Source organism: Corvus cornix, chromosome 3 (assembly GCF_000738735.6).
Source record: "Corvus cornix cornix isolate S_Up_H32 chromosome 3, ASM73873v5, whole genome shotgun sequence".
Lineage (NCBI taxonomy): Eukaryota > Metazoa > Chordata > Aves > Passeriformes > Corvidae > Corvus > Corvus cornix.
The window spans coordinates 75,075,880-75,093,476 of NC_047056.1; the positions used below are offsets into that span (position 1 = coordinate 75,075,880).

General features: G+C 38.0%; 1 protein-coding gene across 11 annotated transcripts in view; it reads right to left on the reverse strand.

The window, feature by feature from the left end:
- Positions 1–17,597, reverse strand: part of KLHL32 (kelch like family member 32) — a 142,670-nt gene that overhangs the window by 44,340 nt on the left and 80,733 nt on the right. For all 11 annotated transcript variants that reach the window (XM_039569030.1, XM_039569029.1, XM_039569032.1 and 8 more), the window contains one exon: positions 15,968–16,183. In XM_039569030.1, coding sequence (XP_039424964.1) covers positions 15,968–16,183 — 216 coding nt within the window. The remainder of the gene's footprint in view (positions 1–15,967; positions 16,184–17,597) is intronic.

Consider the following 17,597-nt stretch of genomic DNA (forward strand, 5'->3'; position numbering starts at 1 on the left):
AAGTCCAAAAGTGACAGCAGTGGAAAAAATTAGAGGGTTGAAGTGTTGGGTTTTTTTCATTTTGTTTATTTTAGCAACAACTAATAGAAAGAAACAAATTTTCTAAGATTTTAAAGCAATGAATTCACACTGTCTTATTAAAACAAATGGAAATCCTAATTATAATAACCTAGTAAATTCTAAGAGAAAACAAAATTTTAATTGTGGAAAGATGTATTTTCCTGGACTGAGACCCAATTTGTGCATGACAATCTGATGATGATATATGAGGGGAAGGGAAAGAACTACAAATCTCACCTGAACAGTTCTTCTGTTCCTTACCAGAAGCAAAAATTTTTGGCCAGAAAAGAAAAATATCACATTAATATCTTTGTATCCTTAGCATATTGGACAGTGCTTATAGACTGATCCTATTGATTTTTGATGCCAAGAAGAGTTGTGCAAGAAACACAGTTACTACAGCAATCACCTTAAAGCACCACCAAGGGAACTTCAAAAAGCAAAACTTGAAATTTACTTGTTTGGTCTTTGAAACACTAGAAATATATATTTTGGCTGTAAACTCACACATAATTTTGTCTTTTGTTGGATTTTATCTAACTCAGCAAGCCTGAGGTATTCCAGACTGGGACCTCCTGTCTCAAAACCACATTTCAGGTGGCAATTGTCAGCAACACTCTGGCTCTTCACATTTCAAGTACAGGAGCAGAATGCATGGGTAAACCAGGACATTTACTGAAGCTCTGAAACAAAGTCCACTGAGGGCTACAGAGGAACTTCCCCTAATCTAAAATGAAGATGGATTTCCAAAGGGCCTGAATTTGGGTCTCTAAAGGGTCTTAGTCCTCCCCTCTCTCTCTAGAGGCTATAAAGGACAAAACCCAAGGGTTTAGGATATTCATTTAAGCATTTTAAGTAGGATGAACTAAATTGGTCTGTATCACCTATTTAGGAAGAAAAATGTAAGAATTGTTGCTGAGGAAAAAGAACCCCACCACACAAAAAACCGTATGCACACAATTTTTCAAAGCCATGAGTTACACATGAATATTTTTAGACGTTAGTAACCACTCAGCACAGCCTCCAGACTCACTCTGCAATTTTATCAATCAGGTACTATCTTACAGTTGTGGACATCATGGAGAATTAGTGTCTTGAGCCTAGATGCAAGAGAGCTTTAAAGATAGAAATCTTTTTCTTCTTTTTATTTTGAATTTAAAATGTGCATAAAAATAAGACTCTAATGAGCTGCATGTGGAACAATCAAAATTATGAGGTATTTGCATTTCTTTTGCACCTTGAGCCAAACAACTACAAAATTATGCATATGATTCTCTCAATCTGAACACAGTAAATATTAATAATCTATGAATCAGCAATGAAATGCCTTTTGCCCCTGAACCCTGAAGGGAGACTTTCTAACCCAAAAAGTTGCAATACAATGACTAAGACCACATTTACAAGGCACCAAGCGAAGGCATATGCATGAAGCCTGTGAAAATAAAGCTGTGCCATTCCCCACCCTCTTTACACAGAGACATTTTTAAATTACCTGTTTGTCAGTTTTACAAATGTGTGTCTACGTAAGCAGCTCCCGGTGTGGCGCTGCGTTAGCAAGCAGGCGTGCTTCCATTTGCACATTTGGATTCTAGAATCAGAATTAAAACATTTGCTCTGTTCAGGGTGAGCTGATAAACAGGGATTTTAAATTTTCCTTTTTTTTTTTTTTTTAATGTGAAAAATGAAAGAAAAACGTTCCTCTGGATGTATTATGCCTTTGGGCTCCATGTGAGGGAAGCGAAAAAAGACAGAGAAAGCTACTGTGAAGGTCACAGAGTGAAAGAACTTCCTCAGGGCACAGAATAAATTAAATCCCAAGGAAAAAATAAAATGTGATTTCCAGAGTGTGAGGCACAAACTCAAAATGACAATGATTGACAGCCAAACTATATCCGTGCAATATCGAAGACTGCACGTTCTCATTTACCTCAGTGTAGCCAGCAAGCGCCCATTAAACATCCGTCTGATGCCCAAATTAACCTTCTTGGCAAACTGAAAGAGGCACAAACTATCATAATCAACCTTTCATTATCACAGCAGCCTCTAGTTAAAGGGTCAGAATAATTGTGCCATCAGAGCCCTGATTGTTTTCAATCAACAGACGACTGGAGTGACAGCTCAGTGATGGAGTAGTTTGATGAAACCGCACCAGGCCTAATCAGAGCAGATGAAAGGAAGGCATGATTGGCGCAAATGAACAGTCGTGCCTCTCTTTTTCATTTACAATCTGAAATTACTCTTAAATTTACAGGGTTTTTTCTCCCTTATGAGTACCTCTGAAAGAATGTTTGACTTATTATGGGTTCTGACAGTGCAGAGTTATAAAACACAGGTAGGGTTTTCAGCCCAGGCTTTAAGTGGGTATTCAGCATAATTTTAACAAATTCACTCTTGAAAAGCACAAAATGACTAAAGACTTCCAATGACCTAACCTTTCAGTGCTGTTTGATTAGCAGAACAATTTATCACAGCTCACATTCTTCATGATAAGAGAAGATTAAAAAAAATGGGCAGGGATCTCTTGCAAATGTTTTCTCTTAGCCAATATATTTATTGTATTATTGCTCTTCTGTTCTCTCTCACACACACACAAAAGAAAAAAATAAATTAAAGAACACTGCATTAATAACCCTTTTCCTCTTTGAATGAATAATAGAATCCAAGCAAGGGTTTGTTTGGAGATGAAAGCAGAGACCAATTATCATGCCACTGACAGCATCAATATTTAGTTTTCTGGTGGGTTGGGTTGTTCATTCCCACATTTTAAAGGATGGGAAATTAATCAATCCCACTAGGTTTTCTTACCTTACTCATCAGCACTGATAGAGAGTGTCTCACAAATGAACAGGGGGAAAAAAAAAAGGAAAAAATGTAGGGGCTGCTTAAATTTGGAAAGAATGAAAGATTCAAATTTCCTGCACCTCCTCAGCTAGGGTCACTTTCTCTCCCAAACCAGCCCTGCTCCAGCCATATGCCTTCTCCTTCTCAGAAGGCTGCTGTAAGGAAGGTGAGGCAAACAAAAAAAATCTAATTGAATCGTACCTCTGAAAAAAGCAAATATTTCACGTAGTGAGTGGTAAATCTTTTGTTCTGTGATCTTGGTCATCATCAGATGCTCTCTAGTTTGTCAAACATTACAGAATTCATACCAATGTTCACATCAGCATACCAAACCAAAAAAAAACAGTCTAGAAGCCAAGATTAAGATTTGTCTGAAGGAGGAGTGGATAGAAAAGTTTGATCCAAACACCAAAGGCTTTTAAGAAATTTTATGTCCTGTATTGATTCTCACACTACACAATGGAAGTTTTACTTCCTTAAAAGTTTGGGACTGTAGGAGAACATTCACCTAAGTGGAACTGCCCTCAGCAGAGGAAGCTGTGAGCAGGTTTGCACATCCTTACTGACACACAAGATGATATTTACAGTTATTGAAGTCTACTGTTGATGTAAGGAGGTTGAAAGGCTCTCTGGTCCTTTTTATTTTTATAGTGAGGAAAATCTTACTACCCTCAGAGAGTATGAAGACATCAAGCCCGCCCAATTAAGATTTATTAGCTCCAAGTCCTAGATAAAAGAAGCATGACCAAAGTTGCCCAGTTTGCCAGTGATTTGGCAAGAAGTACTTCCCCACAATGCTTCCACTCAGCTGACAGCTGAGTTTAATATTTGAAGCGGCAGGAAAGGTGAAACGCCCAAACTTTTCCAAGTATAAAGACACCGTTTATGAAATATATATATATATATATACATATACATACATATAGTGAACTCTTGGGAATGAACCCAAAACATTCCTCACAAACCAGTGAAGAAGGGAAGTAAGAGTTTGGGAAGCTGCCAACACGCGTTTTGTTGGATGCAGCAGAAGACAACTCCAAAGCAAATGTTTCTCTGCATAAAGAGAGGTGTCTCACATTCACATTTCCCCACCACAAGGCATCACTGCACACATTCAAAGATCCCGTCATTCTGCTGTTTGTCCGCAACTCCCACCCAGCCAACCCCACACTATTGCCAGACTTCTGCTTCAGCAGTTGCACTGGGATTGTGTACATGGGTGCCCCTGAAGTGCATTCCCAAACTGAAGACTGAGATCACAGCTGGCAGGAAAGAAAAAATATGCATCCTTCCAGACCCAAACATTTTCACTGTGATGCAGTCAGACTCTCAGCTTCACAGATGGACAGGGCTTGGAGGACTGAGGGATTGGCTCAGGCAATAAAGAGGGAAGCCAATTACAAATGAGTTGACTTCAGGAAATACACGGCCCCAAAGGAAGATTAGAGAACACCAAGCTTCATTATCTCTGGAGAATGAAAGCACTTGTTAGAGTATGTCCTCCTGACCTCTGATCACGGTCCGCAAAAGCTGCAGTGGATTTGTCCAGAGTATTACTCAGGGAACTCTTGCTCTAGATAAGAAATGCTGTACCTGTTGGCTGATTCGCCGGTTTGGGATCTATGTGATGGCAAGGTAACAACCTGCAAGTTTCAGAACATGGGCCCTGTATTCTGTAAGCCACTTTGCAAGAAGCAGAAATTTGATTTTTGATCTTTCAGCTCAAAAACACTGCAGCAAGCAGAGTTATTGGTGGAAGTCTCTTGCACCAAAAATGATGCATTTCATGACATTATGCTGTAATCAAAGCAAGAGGTAGATAATGCAGCTGTATTAATAACAAACATTCATAAAAATCAATTACATTAAAATGAATCACAATGTATTAAAAATACTTCTCAATTTTTATCAAGTGCTGATAAGATCTATCTTCTTAAAGCATTTAAGCTGTAAAGCATCCATGAGCAACTGCTGTTAGACAAAAAAATTGTCCTGCACAGTCTTTCAACATGTGCAAGGAGGATAACACAACCTACACATCTTTGACAGATTTCTTACTCATAATCGAACAGCTCCAGGAGTAACAATTTTAACACCCGTATTTCCGCCTCAGAAATTTTCAATAATTGTTTCTGCACAACATCCTTGTGAGAGAGGAATTCTTTATCCAAAGACAAACTCTCCATCAATCCAGTACAGTCCCTTGCATTGCCAGTTCAGTGCTTTACTGCAAGCTTCCTTCTTTCCTAGTGCTACATAACGATAGTGGCCTTCTCAAAAGGGACATTATTTTATGAAAAAGGTTTGTGAGAAAGACAGTGGTAATTTCATATTTTTTATGTATGTGTTTCCTATGAAACACATAGAAAAAAATGCCAGTTTTATAATAACAGTGAAGAATAGAATGTATGCTTTCAGAATTGTATTCACTTCTTTTACACACTTTCTCCATTTCTTATATTTACTGGCAATGAGAGTAAGAAATTTACCTAGAAGACATTGATTAAACTCAATAAAGATATTCCATTTTTTTAGATTTACAATAAAGTAACTGTGATCACAAATCATAGCTTTACAAAAGGCTACCTGAACTACATTAATATATAACATTATATATGGTAAGGAATCATATAAAGCAATTGAGTTGCTATAATAGAAAAACTGAACTTCTCATCTACTGGAGCTCAAAGTGAAGTAAGGTACAGACAGAAGGTAAACTCTCAGCTGTTGTAAATTACCACAGCTCATGAAAGCTTGCCATTTTACACCTTCTGGGGAATCTGAACTTCAAAATTAGACAGCGCTTTCCTTCCAAGTATCTAAAAGCAATTTATAAGCAGTAAAACTCAGGCTTCCCTGAGAGAAGTTTACATTTTAACCACTTCCTCAAAATAGGAACTCGGAGAAAAATTAGGTGCCCTAATCAAAATCTTCTGTCCCCTCAATCTGTCCAACTGAGTCTCTTTATTTCCCTACAAAAAATTCTGTGGAAATATTGGTGCTCATGCCACAGAACAAAGTGTGGTAATATGGTATCTGAAACTGAGGACAAAACAGTTCCCTAAGTATCATCTGTCAAAAGTACTTGAAATATTTTTGCAGCTGAAAAGTGCATCTCCACACAGGCAATAAACACTGCATTCTTTCTTAACCTTGGATCAGCAAAGACTAAATTGTCCCACAGTGTGCTTCAAGAGAAGTCTGCCCTTGTGTGATCAGGTCCTCAAACTATGGAGGAGTTTCCTCTGTAGTCATTTGGAGCTTCCCTACCAAGACAGATATACGAGTGTGCTTCTTGCACCTAACTGGTTCTTCTACTGTGATAGAAGGGGCAAGCAAGGCCCAGTGCAACCCCTCTCAATGACACTCCACATGTAGAAGTGCGTATTTAAAAGCTGTATGATCTTGTGTGTAGCTCCTGTTGCAATAAATTTTAGAGCTACCCCACTTCTCACAGCCACTCTGTCTTCCTGTGCACTGCCATGGCTGTCTTACTGGGGAGTCCACACACAAAATAAATGAGCTGGGAATGGTCACACTGGAAAGGCTTTACTTCTGCAATCAAGGCAAATTTTGTTTTAACAAGATCATCAAAAAGGAGTGTGGAGGGTGACAAAGCAAAGCCAACAAAACTAGAGCAAAGAAAAGCAATAAAACTAAATGCAAAATATGGCATCCAGAAGCTCAATCTCACTTTTTCCAGAAACACAATCTCAATTCTTTCCTTTGAAACAAGTCCAGCCACAGAGAGTTAGAAGTGACAAGGAAATCGTCTCATCATAAACATTCCTAAAATGTAGCTTCATGGGTCGCTAAAACCTGCCTCTCTTTAATAACTGGATCAAATGGCAAGAAGCTCTCAGGTAAAAACTTCTTGCCATCCATTTTCAAGTGCATCACAAAATGCTCGAGTTTGGATCCTCCATCATTTCTTGTGATGGTAGAACCAACATTGTTAGGTGCTTTATATCTGATAGGCTTTTCTGAAGCTGCAAAGAACAGAAGCTTATCTCTTCATAAACACAGCTGTTTAACTAGGGCTCTTAACTGTGATTTGATTTCAGTTTAAGGAGATTAGGGTTAATGATAGCATTTATCTTTTCTGCAACAGGGTAAGGACAGAGAACACGCAAGTGGAAAAGGACCTCCCTCCAGCAGCCACCATCGCAAAATCTAGAATTGCTCAGGTTGACATCAAATGCATTGAAACTTTACATAGCCACATTTAGCACTAAAATAAGTTGCTGGTACATAATTAATAAGTGGAAAAGACAATTTTTCACCATCTGATACACACTGGTTTTATTGCTATTCCTCTCTTGTTATTTTTCCCTCTGAAATATATTTTGGAAGTATAGCAGCTCACTACAGAGACAAGAATCTACAAGCTTTCATTGGTAAAAAATTGTTAGAAAATGGAATAGGCACAAAATTGACAAAATTCTATAAAAATGCAATTCAGCTCTGTGAAAATTAGTCTAAATGGTTCCTGAATGTAAAAAGATTCCTATTCCTTTCTTCCCTATTGTTAGGGTATAATTTTCTAGGGATTTAATAGGCAAATCCAACAAATCACATAAAAATGTATCATTTTCTATAATAATCTTTACAACAGCTATACAGGACTTGTATGTCATTAATATCTTTGGTCACACACAAAAACGTACTTCAAAGTATATGCTCTCCTTAGCTGGTTTATAAATATGCATGCTTTCAACACGCTGTGTTACTACAAAACCACAGACTTCAAATTTTCCAACCAAAATCACAGAATGGTTTGGGTTGGAAGGGATCTTAAAGATCACCTAGTTCCAACCCCCTGTCATGGATAGTGTCCATTAGACCAGGATGCTCAAAGCTCCATCTGACCTCGCCTTGAACACTGCCAGGAACGGGGCATCCACAACTTCTCTGGGGTAACCTCTGCCAGTGCCTCACCTCCCTCACAATTAAGAATTTCTTCTGTATATCTGATCCAAACCTACTCTTTTTCAGTTTAAAGTAATTACCCCCTGTCCTTATGACTACATGCCCTTGCAAAAAGTCCCTCTCCATCTTTCTTGTAGGCCCTCTTAGATACTGAAAGGCTGCTATAAGATCTTCCAGAAGCTTTCTCTTCTCCAGGCTGAAAAACCCCCACTCTCTCAGTCAGTTTTATTGACTTTGATGTAATCCCTGTATGATGGGCTTCAGATTGACTCACTGCTTAAAAATGAGTCCTGCATTAATTTTTCAAAATTAACTAATTGTTCTCAGAAAGCTATTTCTTTCAAAAAGTGACTTAAACACTTAGAACCACATTTGTAATTGCTTTTGAGATCTCAAACATACCTAATGAATTGGGAATGTCAGAGCTTCCCCACTCCAAGATTAAAACAAGCATAAATTTACTATTTAAACTGACTAAATAATACCTCAAGCAAACTGAAACACCTGCAACTGCTAGCAGACAAATCTTGTAAAATTATGACCTATACAGTTTCACACAAATGTTAAAATAGGCTCCACCCAAAGGAGCACTTTGAAAGCTCTTCAGCACAGATTTTCACTTCAGAGACTGTGATCTTTCGATCTGTTATTACTATCCCACATAGACCTCTAGCTTGGAAGCCACTTCACAGTAAAGCTTCTTAAGATCTTTTTGACAAGTGTATTTGTCGTAATTTCTTCCATTTCTCTCTGGCATGAGGGAGTCCAAAGTGATCAAAGGAGTATAAGGAACCCTTTGTCACAAGGCAAGGAAACCCCCAGCTCTGCAGCTCACTTGCACATCTGGAAGCTGCCAAGGGTGCCCCAGTTGGAGTAACAAAGGATGCGCAGGAGTCCCACTGCTTTTCTATCTCCTTGCCTCCTCCCCTTCCTGGAGCCTCCAGTGTCCTGATCCTGGGGCAGGAGTGATAGCACAGGGAAATAGCTAATGAGATCTCAGCAGTCATGCTGAACTAACACACCTTTCAGCAGGTCTAGACACACAAGTGCAACTTTATTACATCTAAGTTGGCACACTTTGGGTGCTTAACTCCAAAACTAGATTCTAGATATCTTAACACATTGATGACAATGTGCATGGTTTCAGGAAACCTGGAATTCAATTTTCTTCCATCACCTTCTTTGGCTTTGTGGTTAGAAATAAAAGTAATGCTTCTATCAGCTCCCAAAGGAAAATGTGTTGAAATATGGAGCTGGGAATTCTCAGAAGAGTTTCTAATTTCCTATCATTTTCCACAAGCTTAAATCCACTGGAAACCGTGTTAAACAGCTTTAGTAAAATTTTGAAAGAGTAAAGATTACTAACATTTATATTTCTGAATGGAAGACATTAACTAAGGTAATAACAACAGACTGACATATTTGATCCTCCATGGTATCTGTGCATTTTAGACTTTATGTTCTTTTCTTTACCTTAAAAATTAATGTGTATTTTCAACCACACTTGGCTTTCAAAACAGCTTCAGTAACTTCTTTTTATGTAACCATATATATCTGTATGCTAATACAATTATATTTCAGTTAATCTCCACAGATCCAAGCCACAAAGAGCGTAACACAAACCCCAGTACAACAGACAAATTCAAACGCAGAATGCAGTAACACAGAAGTCTTGCTGTGTGGACACCTCGGCGTCCTTGTCTGGCTTTCCAAATCAAAATGCACATCCACTGCTTAGCTAAAGAAGTGACCTAAATTCAAGAGCTGTGAGCACAGCAGCCTTCCTAAATACTGGTGTGATGCTCTGTGCACTTCTGAAGGTAATCTGGGATAAATAGGTTGAGGCAATATGACTGTAGGACAGTAAGACAAAAGTAATGCTCTCTAGTAATTCTCTATTGTTCACAGCAATAGCAGCAAAATAATCAAGTTTTCTGATTGCAACTGACATGTATCAAAAAGAGAATTAGAAGAACACACAGTTGCTCCTAACATAAACCCAGTTTTAATACAGAAAATCGCCTTTTATACTGTTATACTTGATAAATAACAGTAACCATATTAGCTAACATTCAAAAAACAGGACTCTGAAACTTTTAAAAGTTCAGAACAAAAGCATAGATAAAGTTCACAAGATATTACTGTAAAGGACAAGATTAAGAGCCCATTTGAATTAAGCCAAAGCAGACAAAGGGGAAAGGTGTTTCATAAAATAAGGGAACAGTGCCAACAGGGACACCATTCATTTTCCCTGTAAGCCAAAATACCATTACTATTACAAATGATACAGAAATTATATCAGGAAAATAGTGTGTGACCTAAGCACATCAGCAGAACAGTGAGAGGTTCCGTCCTACATCCACTGCCTGACCCACTGTATCCTGCATGAACCCTGTCCAGTCTGCAGTTCCAGGGGACACCAACCTCCCTGCAGAATTTGGGCCACAACTACCAGCTCGGCCTATCTATAATGGATGTCATACCAAGAATAGTGTACATGCCTAAACTTATAAAAATTAATCCCACACAGTCTGGGGAGATTGTAAGGAATACACCATTGCACAGAGTCAATTCAGGTAAGATACCTATGTTTAAGCGGATTAGACTAAGGAAAAGGAAACCCGCAGCCTATCACAGGTTATGTTCCCATGCTACTTTTATTTCAGGGTAACTGTGTGATTTTGCTTGCAGCCAGTCATGATAGACAGTGCAATCATCACAGATGTAGTACACTGGATACTGGGATTCACGGGTGGCTCTCTGGCACTTTTGTGTAGACTTTCACAAAAAGGGTACAAAAAAGCACAGCAAAACATGCATAGGCAATGTGTTAATTTTCTCATTTAGCCTCACCAATTCACCTCAGCCTTGAGATGCATCAAGCCCCTTTTTTCTCTTCTATGCCTTTCTTGATGAGAGGCTGACAGCCACATTTTAGAGTGGTAGTTTTCTGCTTAGGGTAAATACTCACTAGGAACAAGCATTAGAGTAGACATTATTTCACTTATTGCCCAAGAGAGCACTTAAGCTTATTTCTTGAACAGTGAAAGGCTAATATACTGCTTAAACACAACATTGATTACTGAAATGCTTTCCTTCACTTATATTTTATGTTGTTACTTGTTTGTCAGTAAAATTTAAGTTCACATTTAGCAAGGCACTTAGGCCACATTTCATTAAAACATATATATACCCCTGAGAAAAATGACTTTTGGTCTCTCCATGATAAAAATTACTCTGCAATACCAAAAGATTGACAGAAAAAACCCTCAAGTACTGCTCTGAAGGAGTGGCAAGCTTGTACCAGAACATGACAACCCACTTTAGAAACTGCTGTTCTGCATAGGTGAATGTGTGCATCATTGGAGATGCACGGAAGATGTCTTTGGATCTGTCATCAGCACAGAACTGTTCCAACATAGCAGGCTGCCACAATGTGTATACCACAAAATTTCCTACAGCACTGAACTCTGGCATTTCTGCTGAAGAATAATTTTGGCCCTTCACAAATGCCATCAGGAAATTCAAAATGGAGCTCAAGTGTAAGAAAAGGCTGTTAAAAACAGGGCAGAGAAGAGGATAAACAGGACTGTAGTAAGAAAACTGGATTTTTACACTTAATTATTTTTATAAAAGATACATTAAAAACTCAGATTGACCTATAACACTGCAGTCTTCCTGTCCTTTATTTTTCTATTTATTCAAGCAAAGTCACTTCTCTAATACAGAGACCAAACACTGTTTTTGCTCATCCGCAGGGATAAAAGGAAAAACTAGTGCTACACTTTCACACATGGAACACGTACTTCATGAACACAAGTCCAGAAGTTACACACAAGGAATTTAACAGGGCTGGAATGTCTTAGGAGACTAGCCCAGGAAAAGGCACAACACATTTGCATGCTCTCTAGCTGAATAAACCACTCATGCAGTTTTCTCTACCAATTTTTCCTAGATTGCTTGCTTATCAGTTGATTACCAAGAAACTAAGTTGCTTGGCAAAGTAAAAAAAGAAAAAAAAAAATAAAAGAAACCAAAAAAAAAACCAAGGAAAAAGTCTAACCTTTGCTTCAGAAGAAATATTGACAAATACTAAAATTGATCTGCTTTTAATGTTAGCTGTTTAAAAATTATATGTATCCTTTAGAAACCTACTTAAACAGTAGCAGAGATGGAAGAAACTAATCTATACTGATCTCACATTACGACTTTTTTCCAAATATGATTTAAGAGTCCACCTTGGATCACGTGCAGTATTTAATACAGAATCGTTTGACCAATCTACTGCAGGAAGACAGAATAATCCGTTAAATATTTCTATCTGCAACTATTAGTATGATCTTTGAAATATGAATATTTAAGCTTCATGACACTGGAGTTTATAATAAAAAATATAAGGCATAATTATATCGTAACTAAAGCTAACATTAATTTTTTACTTAAATCTTTGGCTTGCTTTCTACTTGCTAAGGTTCCAACAACAAGCCTCCATCATTATATTTCTCTGGCAACATGTTCCATCTTATAGGGTTGGTTACTTTTTCAATTATCAAGGGAAAGAATTCTCCTGCTTCCTTAAAGTAGAGCAAATGAATCTTTCTTGTAATGGCCAATTATGAAAAGATTAACTTTTCATTTCATGATAAACTAGACATTTATGTTCTTGTCATGACTGCTTACTGTGGAAAAAAGAAGGGTGCTGCACAGGTCATGATGAAGAAGAAAGAACAAAAAAAAAATAGTTTATTTTCCTCTACCTTCTTCAGGATTCTTCCTTTGTTTTCTTCATTTTTTTATTTAATCCTTTCTTCCACTGCCTTAACTTTACACATTTTAATGCAGCTGACAAATAACAGATTTCTTATATACAAAATAATAGTTCATACTCTCACATGCTAATGAAATGTAAAAACTCAACAGGAAAACAAATCTTATGTCAACTAATAATCATTATTACTGGGCTAGCTTACCAAAAAAAAAAACCTGATTGTGGAGGCTCATAAATTGATCCAATTTCACAGCCTACACAGGCTTTCTGGTGGGCTTTTTTGTTTTTTATTTGTTTTAAGAAATACATCACTATAGTCCTTGTCTATTGTCTCCACTTAAAATAAGACACATCAAGCCAAAGAGTCTGAAAAATCAACAGGAATTACTGTAGAACTCTAATCCATATCCTAGCACACTGCCACTAATATTACCATTTAACTTTCTCAGACTTGATTTGTTCACAGTTATATTTCATCATACTTACTAGAACTGGCCAGTTGTGAATTGGTAGCCTAAAAAATCCAAAGTGTGACAGGATAGAGCTGCAGTCACTTCACTGTAAATCATGTTTAAGCATCACTCCATGTATGCATTTTGATGCATTAAAATAACTGCCTTAATCTTTTATGTGCACTAGGATCAGATCACCAAGTGGACATTGGGAATTCAAACTGGTATAAATAACTGTGCTCTACAGACAGTGGCACCCGTTCCAGAGGTTCTCTGAGGGAAGCTTTAATTTGTGCTTAGGGCTTCATGGCAGCCTTACTAGCAAAGGTGCTTTGGGGATGTGCTGAATTCATATTGCTGTGACACGCAGCCATGTGTGTGCAGAGGCTACACTAGTCACAGGTAAAACAGATAAATCAAACAGTAGCATCCCCACCATCAGCTTTTCTATTATCTGCCCCACTTTGTGCCAATTTCCTCCAGCTTCCCCAACACCTCTTGCTTTGCTGTTCTTCCTTAAGACATGGGATGGGGATTTGTCAAAGTCAATGAGCACTTTATTACAGTGAGAGTGCTCAGTAATGAACAATTCAGCAATTTAATGAGATTCTGTAGATCTGTCTCCAGCCTGTCCATCAAGTTTCACTTCTATAAAGCACCCTGACACTAATCCTCTGGCATACCCAATCTTCACCCTGGGCTGAATATTAGATTCTTCCATGGTATATTGCATTACCACTATAACCTTAGCAAAAATGATGAACTTAACTACACTTGAGGCAATATAGCTGCTCTGATTTGATTTTCTTCTATCGGGTTGACTATGAGGGAATTACTTATTTACTAAGATAAAGCAAAAAACCAGTTTCTTATTGCCTTCTGAATGCCCAAATTGGTAAATATTTATATGTGTCTTTTAATCCATTCTGGGGACCTGGAATATTTATAAATATATATTTATTCCTGGTTTCACAAACTGAATTAAAAAGATGCATGCACATTTTGCCTGCAGCAGAAAACTAGTTTAAAAAATTCTTCGGAAGAGCATTAGTAACCTTTAGAGAGGCAATTATGATAACACTTAAATGGACAGTGTGGAGTTTGTTGTCACTCAGAAAGCAGCATATTACCCATAATTATCTCTCCCCAGTATGACCCTGCAACAGAAACAGAGGCTTTGTCATATTTGCCTCATGAAGTGTTCATTGACTGGAGTGCACACAATTAAGAAAATTACTTCTGAGTCTTTCTTGCAGGACAGGACAGTGAGACACGATTTAAAAACTCCCACTTCCCAAACATCATTACAGCAGGTTACAGAGGGCCTATTACTTGGGATGTGCTTGCTCATTACTGAGTGAATATTAACTTATACTTGTATGGCCCAAGTACACCCAAGCTAGGGGAGTCCACCAACCCTGCAGACAAACGATGATAAAACCCAATCGGCCAATCATCCATGCTCCATGCATAAACCTGTACATCAAAACTTGCTTTTGATAAAGGGAATATGGGCTAGGACTCCAGAGTAGTGTGCCTTGAAACCCTAAACCAAACACAACCCATCCTCATGTGTAGTATACAGCAGGTTCCGTTGTACAGGCATCCTCCAGAGACTAGAACAGGAAAAAGTCCAACTTTATTTTGGTATTTGCAGAAAATATCATCTTTGTAACATACTCCATAATCTAAAGCCTCAAAATTTTGGAAACATATATGCCTTTTATTATACTGAAGGGTTATGTTACATTTTCATACTGGTTTCGTGGTTTAAAGAACTTAACCTGACATTTTTATTTTTTTAAGAATAAATATTTTGTTCCAGCATGACATTATTCATCCACAGAACATGAAACATCCCTCTGATGAATACACACTTTACATTTTGAGAAACTGATGGCATCTAAATGTAGTTATTTCCTTAGAATAATCCAAAAGATAAATAAATTAATAATAGGGGTTGAAATATAAATCAGTCTTCTGAATCACAGTCTTCTCTGTTGGACCAATATAACGCACTTCCTAAAAGGAATGCACAGATTTCTTTTCAGCAAGTGTCCTTCTACCTTGAAATACATGGAAATACTTTCCTCTCTAAAACATGACAGCAAAAAGGAATCTTTGGGTAATCAATATTACAGAGATTTCCTTCCACTCTATAGTGAATTTTTACAGACATACAACGGGAATTCTTCCAAGGACAGATTTTGGTTTAGTTTTTGTGTTTCTCTTAATAGGCTATGTGTTTTTCTCACACTAGGTTTTCTCCCAGCCCATACACACTAAAGGTCATAATATAATGACAACATAATGCTTTTATCTTGTTAATACTTTATGGCTAGCAATCTGGTCCTTTTCTAGATCCAGCTTTTTAAAAGGAAGTGATCTCCAGCTTCTTGCCACAAACCTTCTACAGAAGCCTCCACTCACCTCAGAGCAGACCTGCCTGTGTGATGATTCTCTCATTTGCTTCAGGCAAAGTTGGCTGTGGTGGCCCAAACAATTTTAATGACTATTGAAATTATAAGCTAAGTTTGTCTGAAGTGAATGAGAGAGACTGCAGAAGCAGGTTTGCCACCAGACTCATAGCACTAGCCTCATCAGAGGCAATTATAATGGAGTTGCATGCATCAGCCATCTCTTCCCACCAAAGAAGTTGGATCTGGAGGAAAATCTCTGGCTGTATTTAAGTAGCAGAAGTTAAACAGCATGACAAATTTCTCTTTCAAACAAAGTAATTGCATTAACACAACACAACACTTTTAGAATTTCATTTAGAAATTTCCTTCAGTTGTTATTCACAGTTTTTGCTCAAGTGCTTATTCTCCCTCGAGATTGCTCCAGGGTTTCAAAACAACAGATTACTGCTATGGTTTATAGAGTGTCACACATTCTGGTTGTTCACCAATCTCCTTACCTGCCAGATTTGTTCTTCACTGAGTGAAGTGAGTCTATCGCTTTTAAAAACCTCTCGGAGAAGACAGTATGGGAGTGCCAGAACTTCTTCAGGATGACTCTTCAATAGCTCAGAGAGATGTTTTACTAAGAAGCCAATGACTGCATTCTCCAACAAAGTGAGGTTGAAAAGATCCGCAAGCTTGTACAGGTCCAAGTAATTAAAACTATTTAATTCCTAAATGGATGAAGAAAATAAAATACAGGTCACAAAAAAAAAATCCCAAACACAAAACAGAGAATATAAAAATCCACAAGTCTCAGATAATGAAAAATGGTTATTCTTTTGGAGCTGTGGAGAAGGAAGGCAATATAACTTGAAGTTAATTAATACAGCCTCATTCAAAATGTATATGTAAGTGTTACCAGTGCATATGCAAATATATATGATAGTACTAATTTATACTGCAACTTCTAAGGTTATATATGCATAACGCATCTGTAAGAAATATGGATTAGTACACAATATAATAAACCAGCATGATTTACACTGTATGTCAAGAGCTCACAGGAGCTAACAAGTGGATTTAAAAGATGTATTTTTTAACTACAATGTTTTGTTACAAAGCAACTGTTTGTTCATTATTTACTGTTTTCATTGAACTAGAGCACCTGTGTAGCACAACTTTTCATTCAATGAAATCTCACAAAATACAAGATGCTGAGCTACATTTTATTACGTATTAATTTTTTTTTCAATAAACAAATGAACCCTTTGTTATTTCTCCAACTACTGGCATCAACATATAGTGGATGCTGGCCGCCTACTGTTTCTCCCTCTCCTTCTGGCAGCTGAAAATGCGAAGAGACAAGCTGCAGTAGCTCAAGGCAGGGAGCTTTGTCCATCCTGCTAACAGATGACCTATATTTATGGGCTAATGTTTCCAACTTGGCATCCCTCGTAAATTAGTACCTGGACAACTAACCACTGCAGTTCTAGACCACACTGCTCCCTTCAGGGAAGAGGCCAAGAATTCACCTTTATTAGAGAAAAGTACCCAGGACACCTGGGAAATAGTCATGTTTACCCGTTTTCTCCGTTCTTGCTGCATGTTCACACCTCTCTTCCTCTCTCCTCCGCAATCCTAGTTTTCATCTTCCAATTTACCGCATTGCTCCCTATCAGCCGCCTGCTCCTTGACCAGCCCCATGTGTGAGAATGACAAGGAGCCTCGTCAGTCTCACTTTGCTGGTGAGTTAACACGGGGACTGGAGCAAGGAAGAGAAACAGACTAAATTAAGTCAATTTCACTTTCACTGCTCTGCTGGATGGAATGGCAGCACCAAATGAAACTGACAAGAAATCTTGTAAATGTCAAATGAGCTGCACGGCTGGCAGATAGAGCAGAGCAACAGGGAAGATGGGAAAGTGCGAAGAGGGGTTTTTTTGGAATGTTTTATGGACTACATCTTGAACGTGTGAATTGGGTGCCTGTCCCAATGACTGTGGAGCTGTTTATGCATATGCAATGGAGAGTGGAGAAAGAATTTTTTTTACCTGCTTAGAGTCAGTACTGGAGGAAATAGAATCAAATTCCTGTGGAGGTTCCTGCTTGTTACATAATCTCCCAGTCTGAACAGTGCACCTTCCC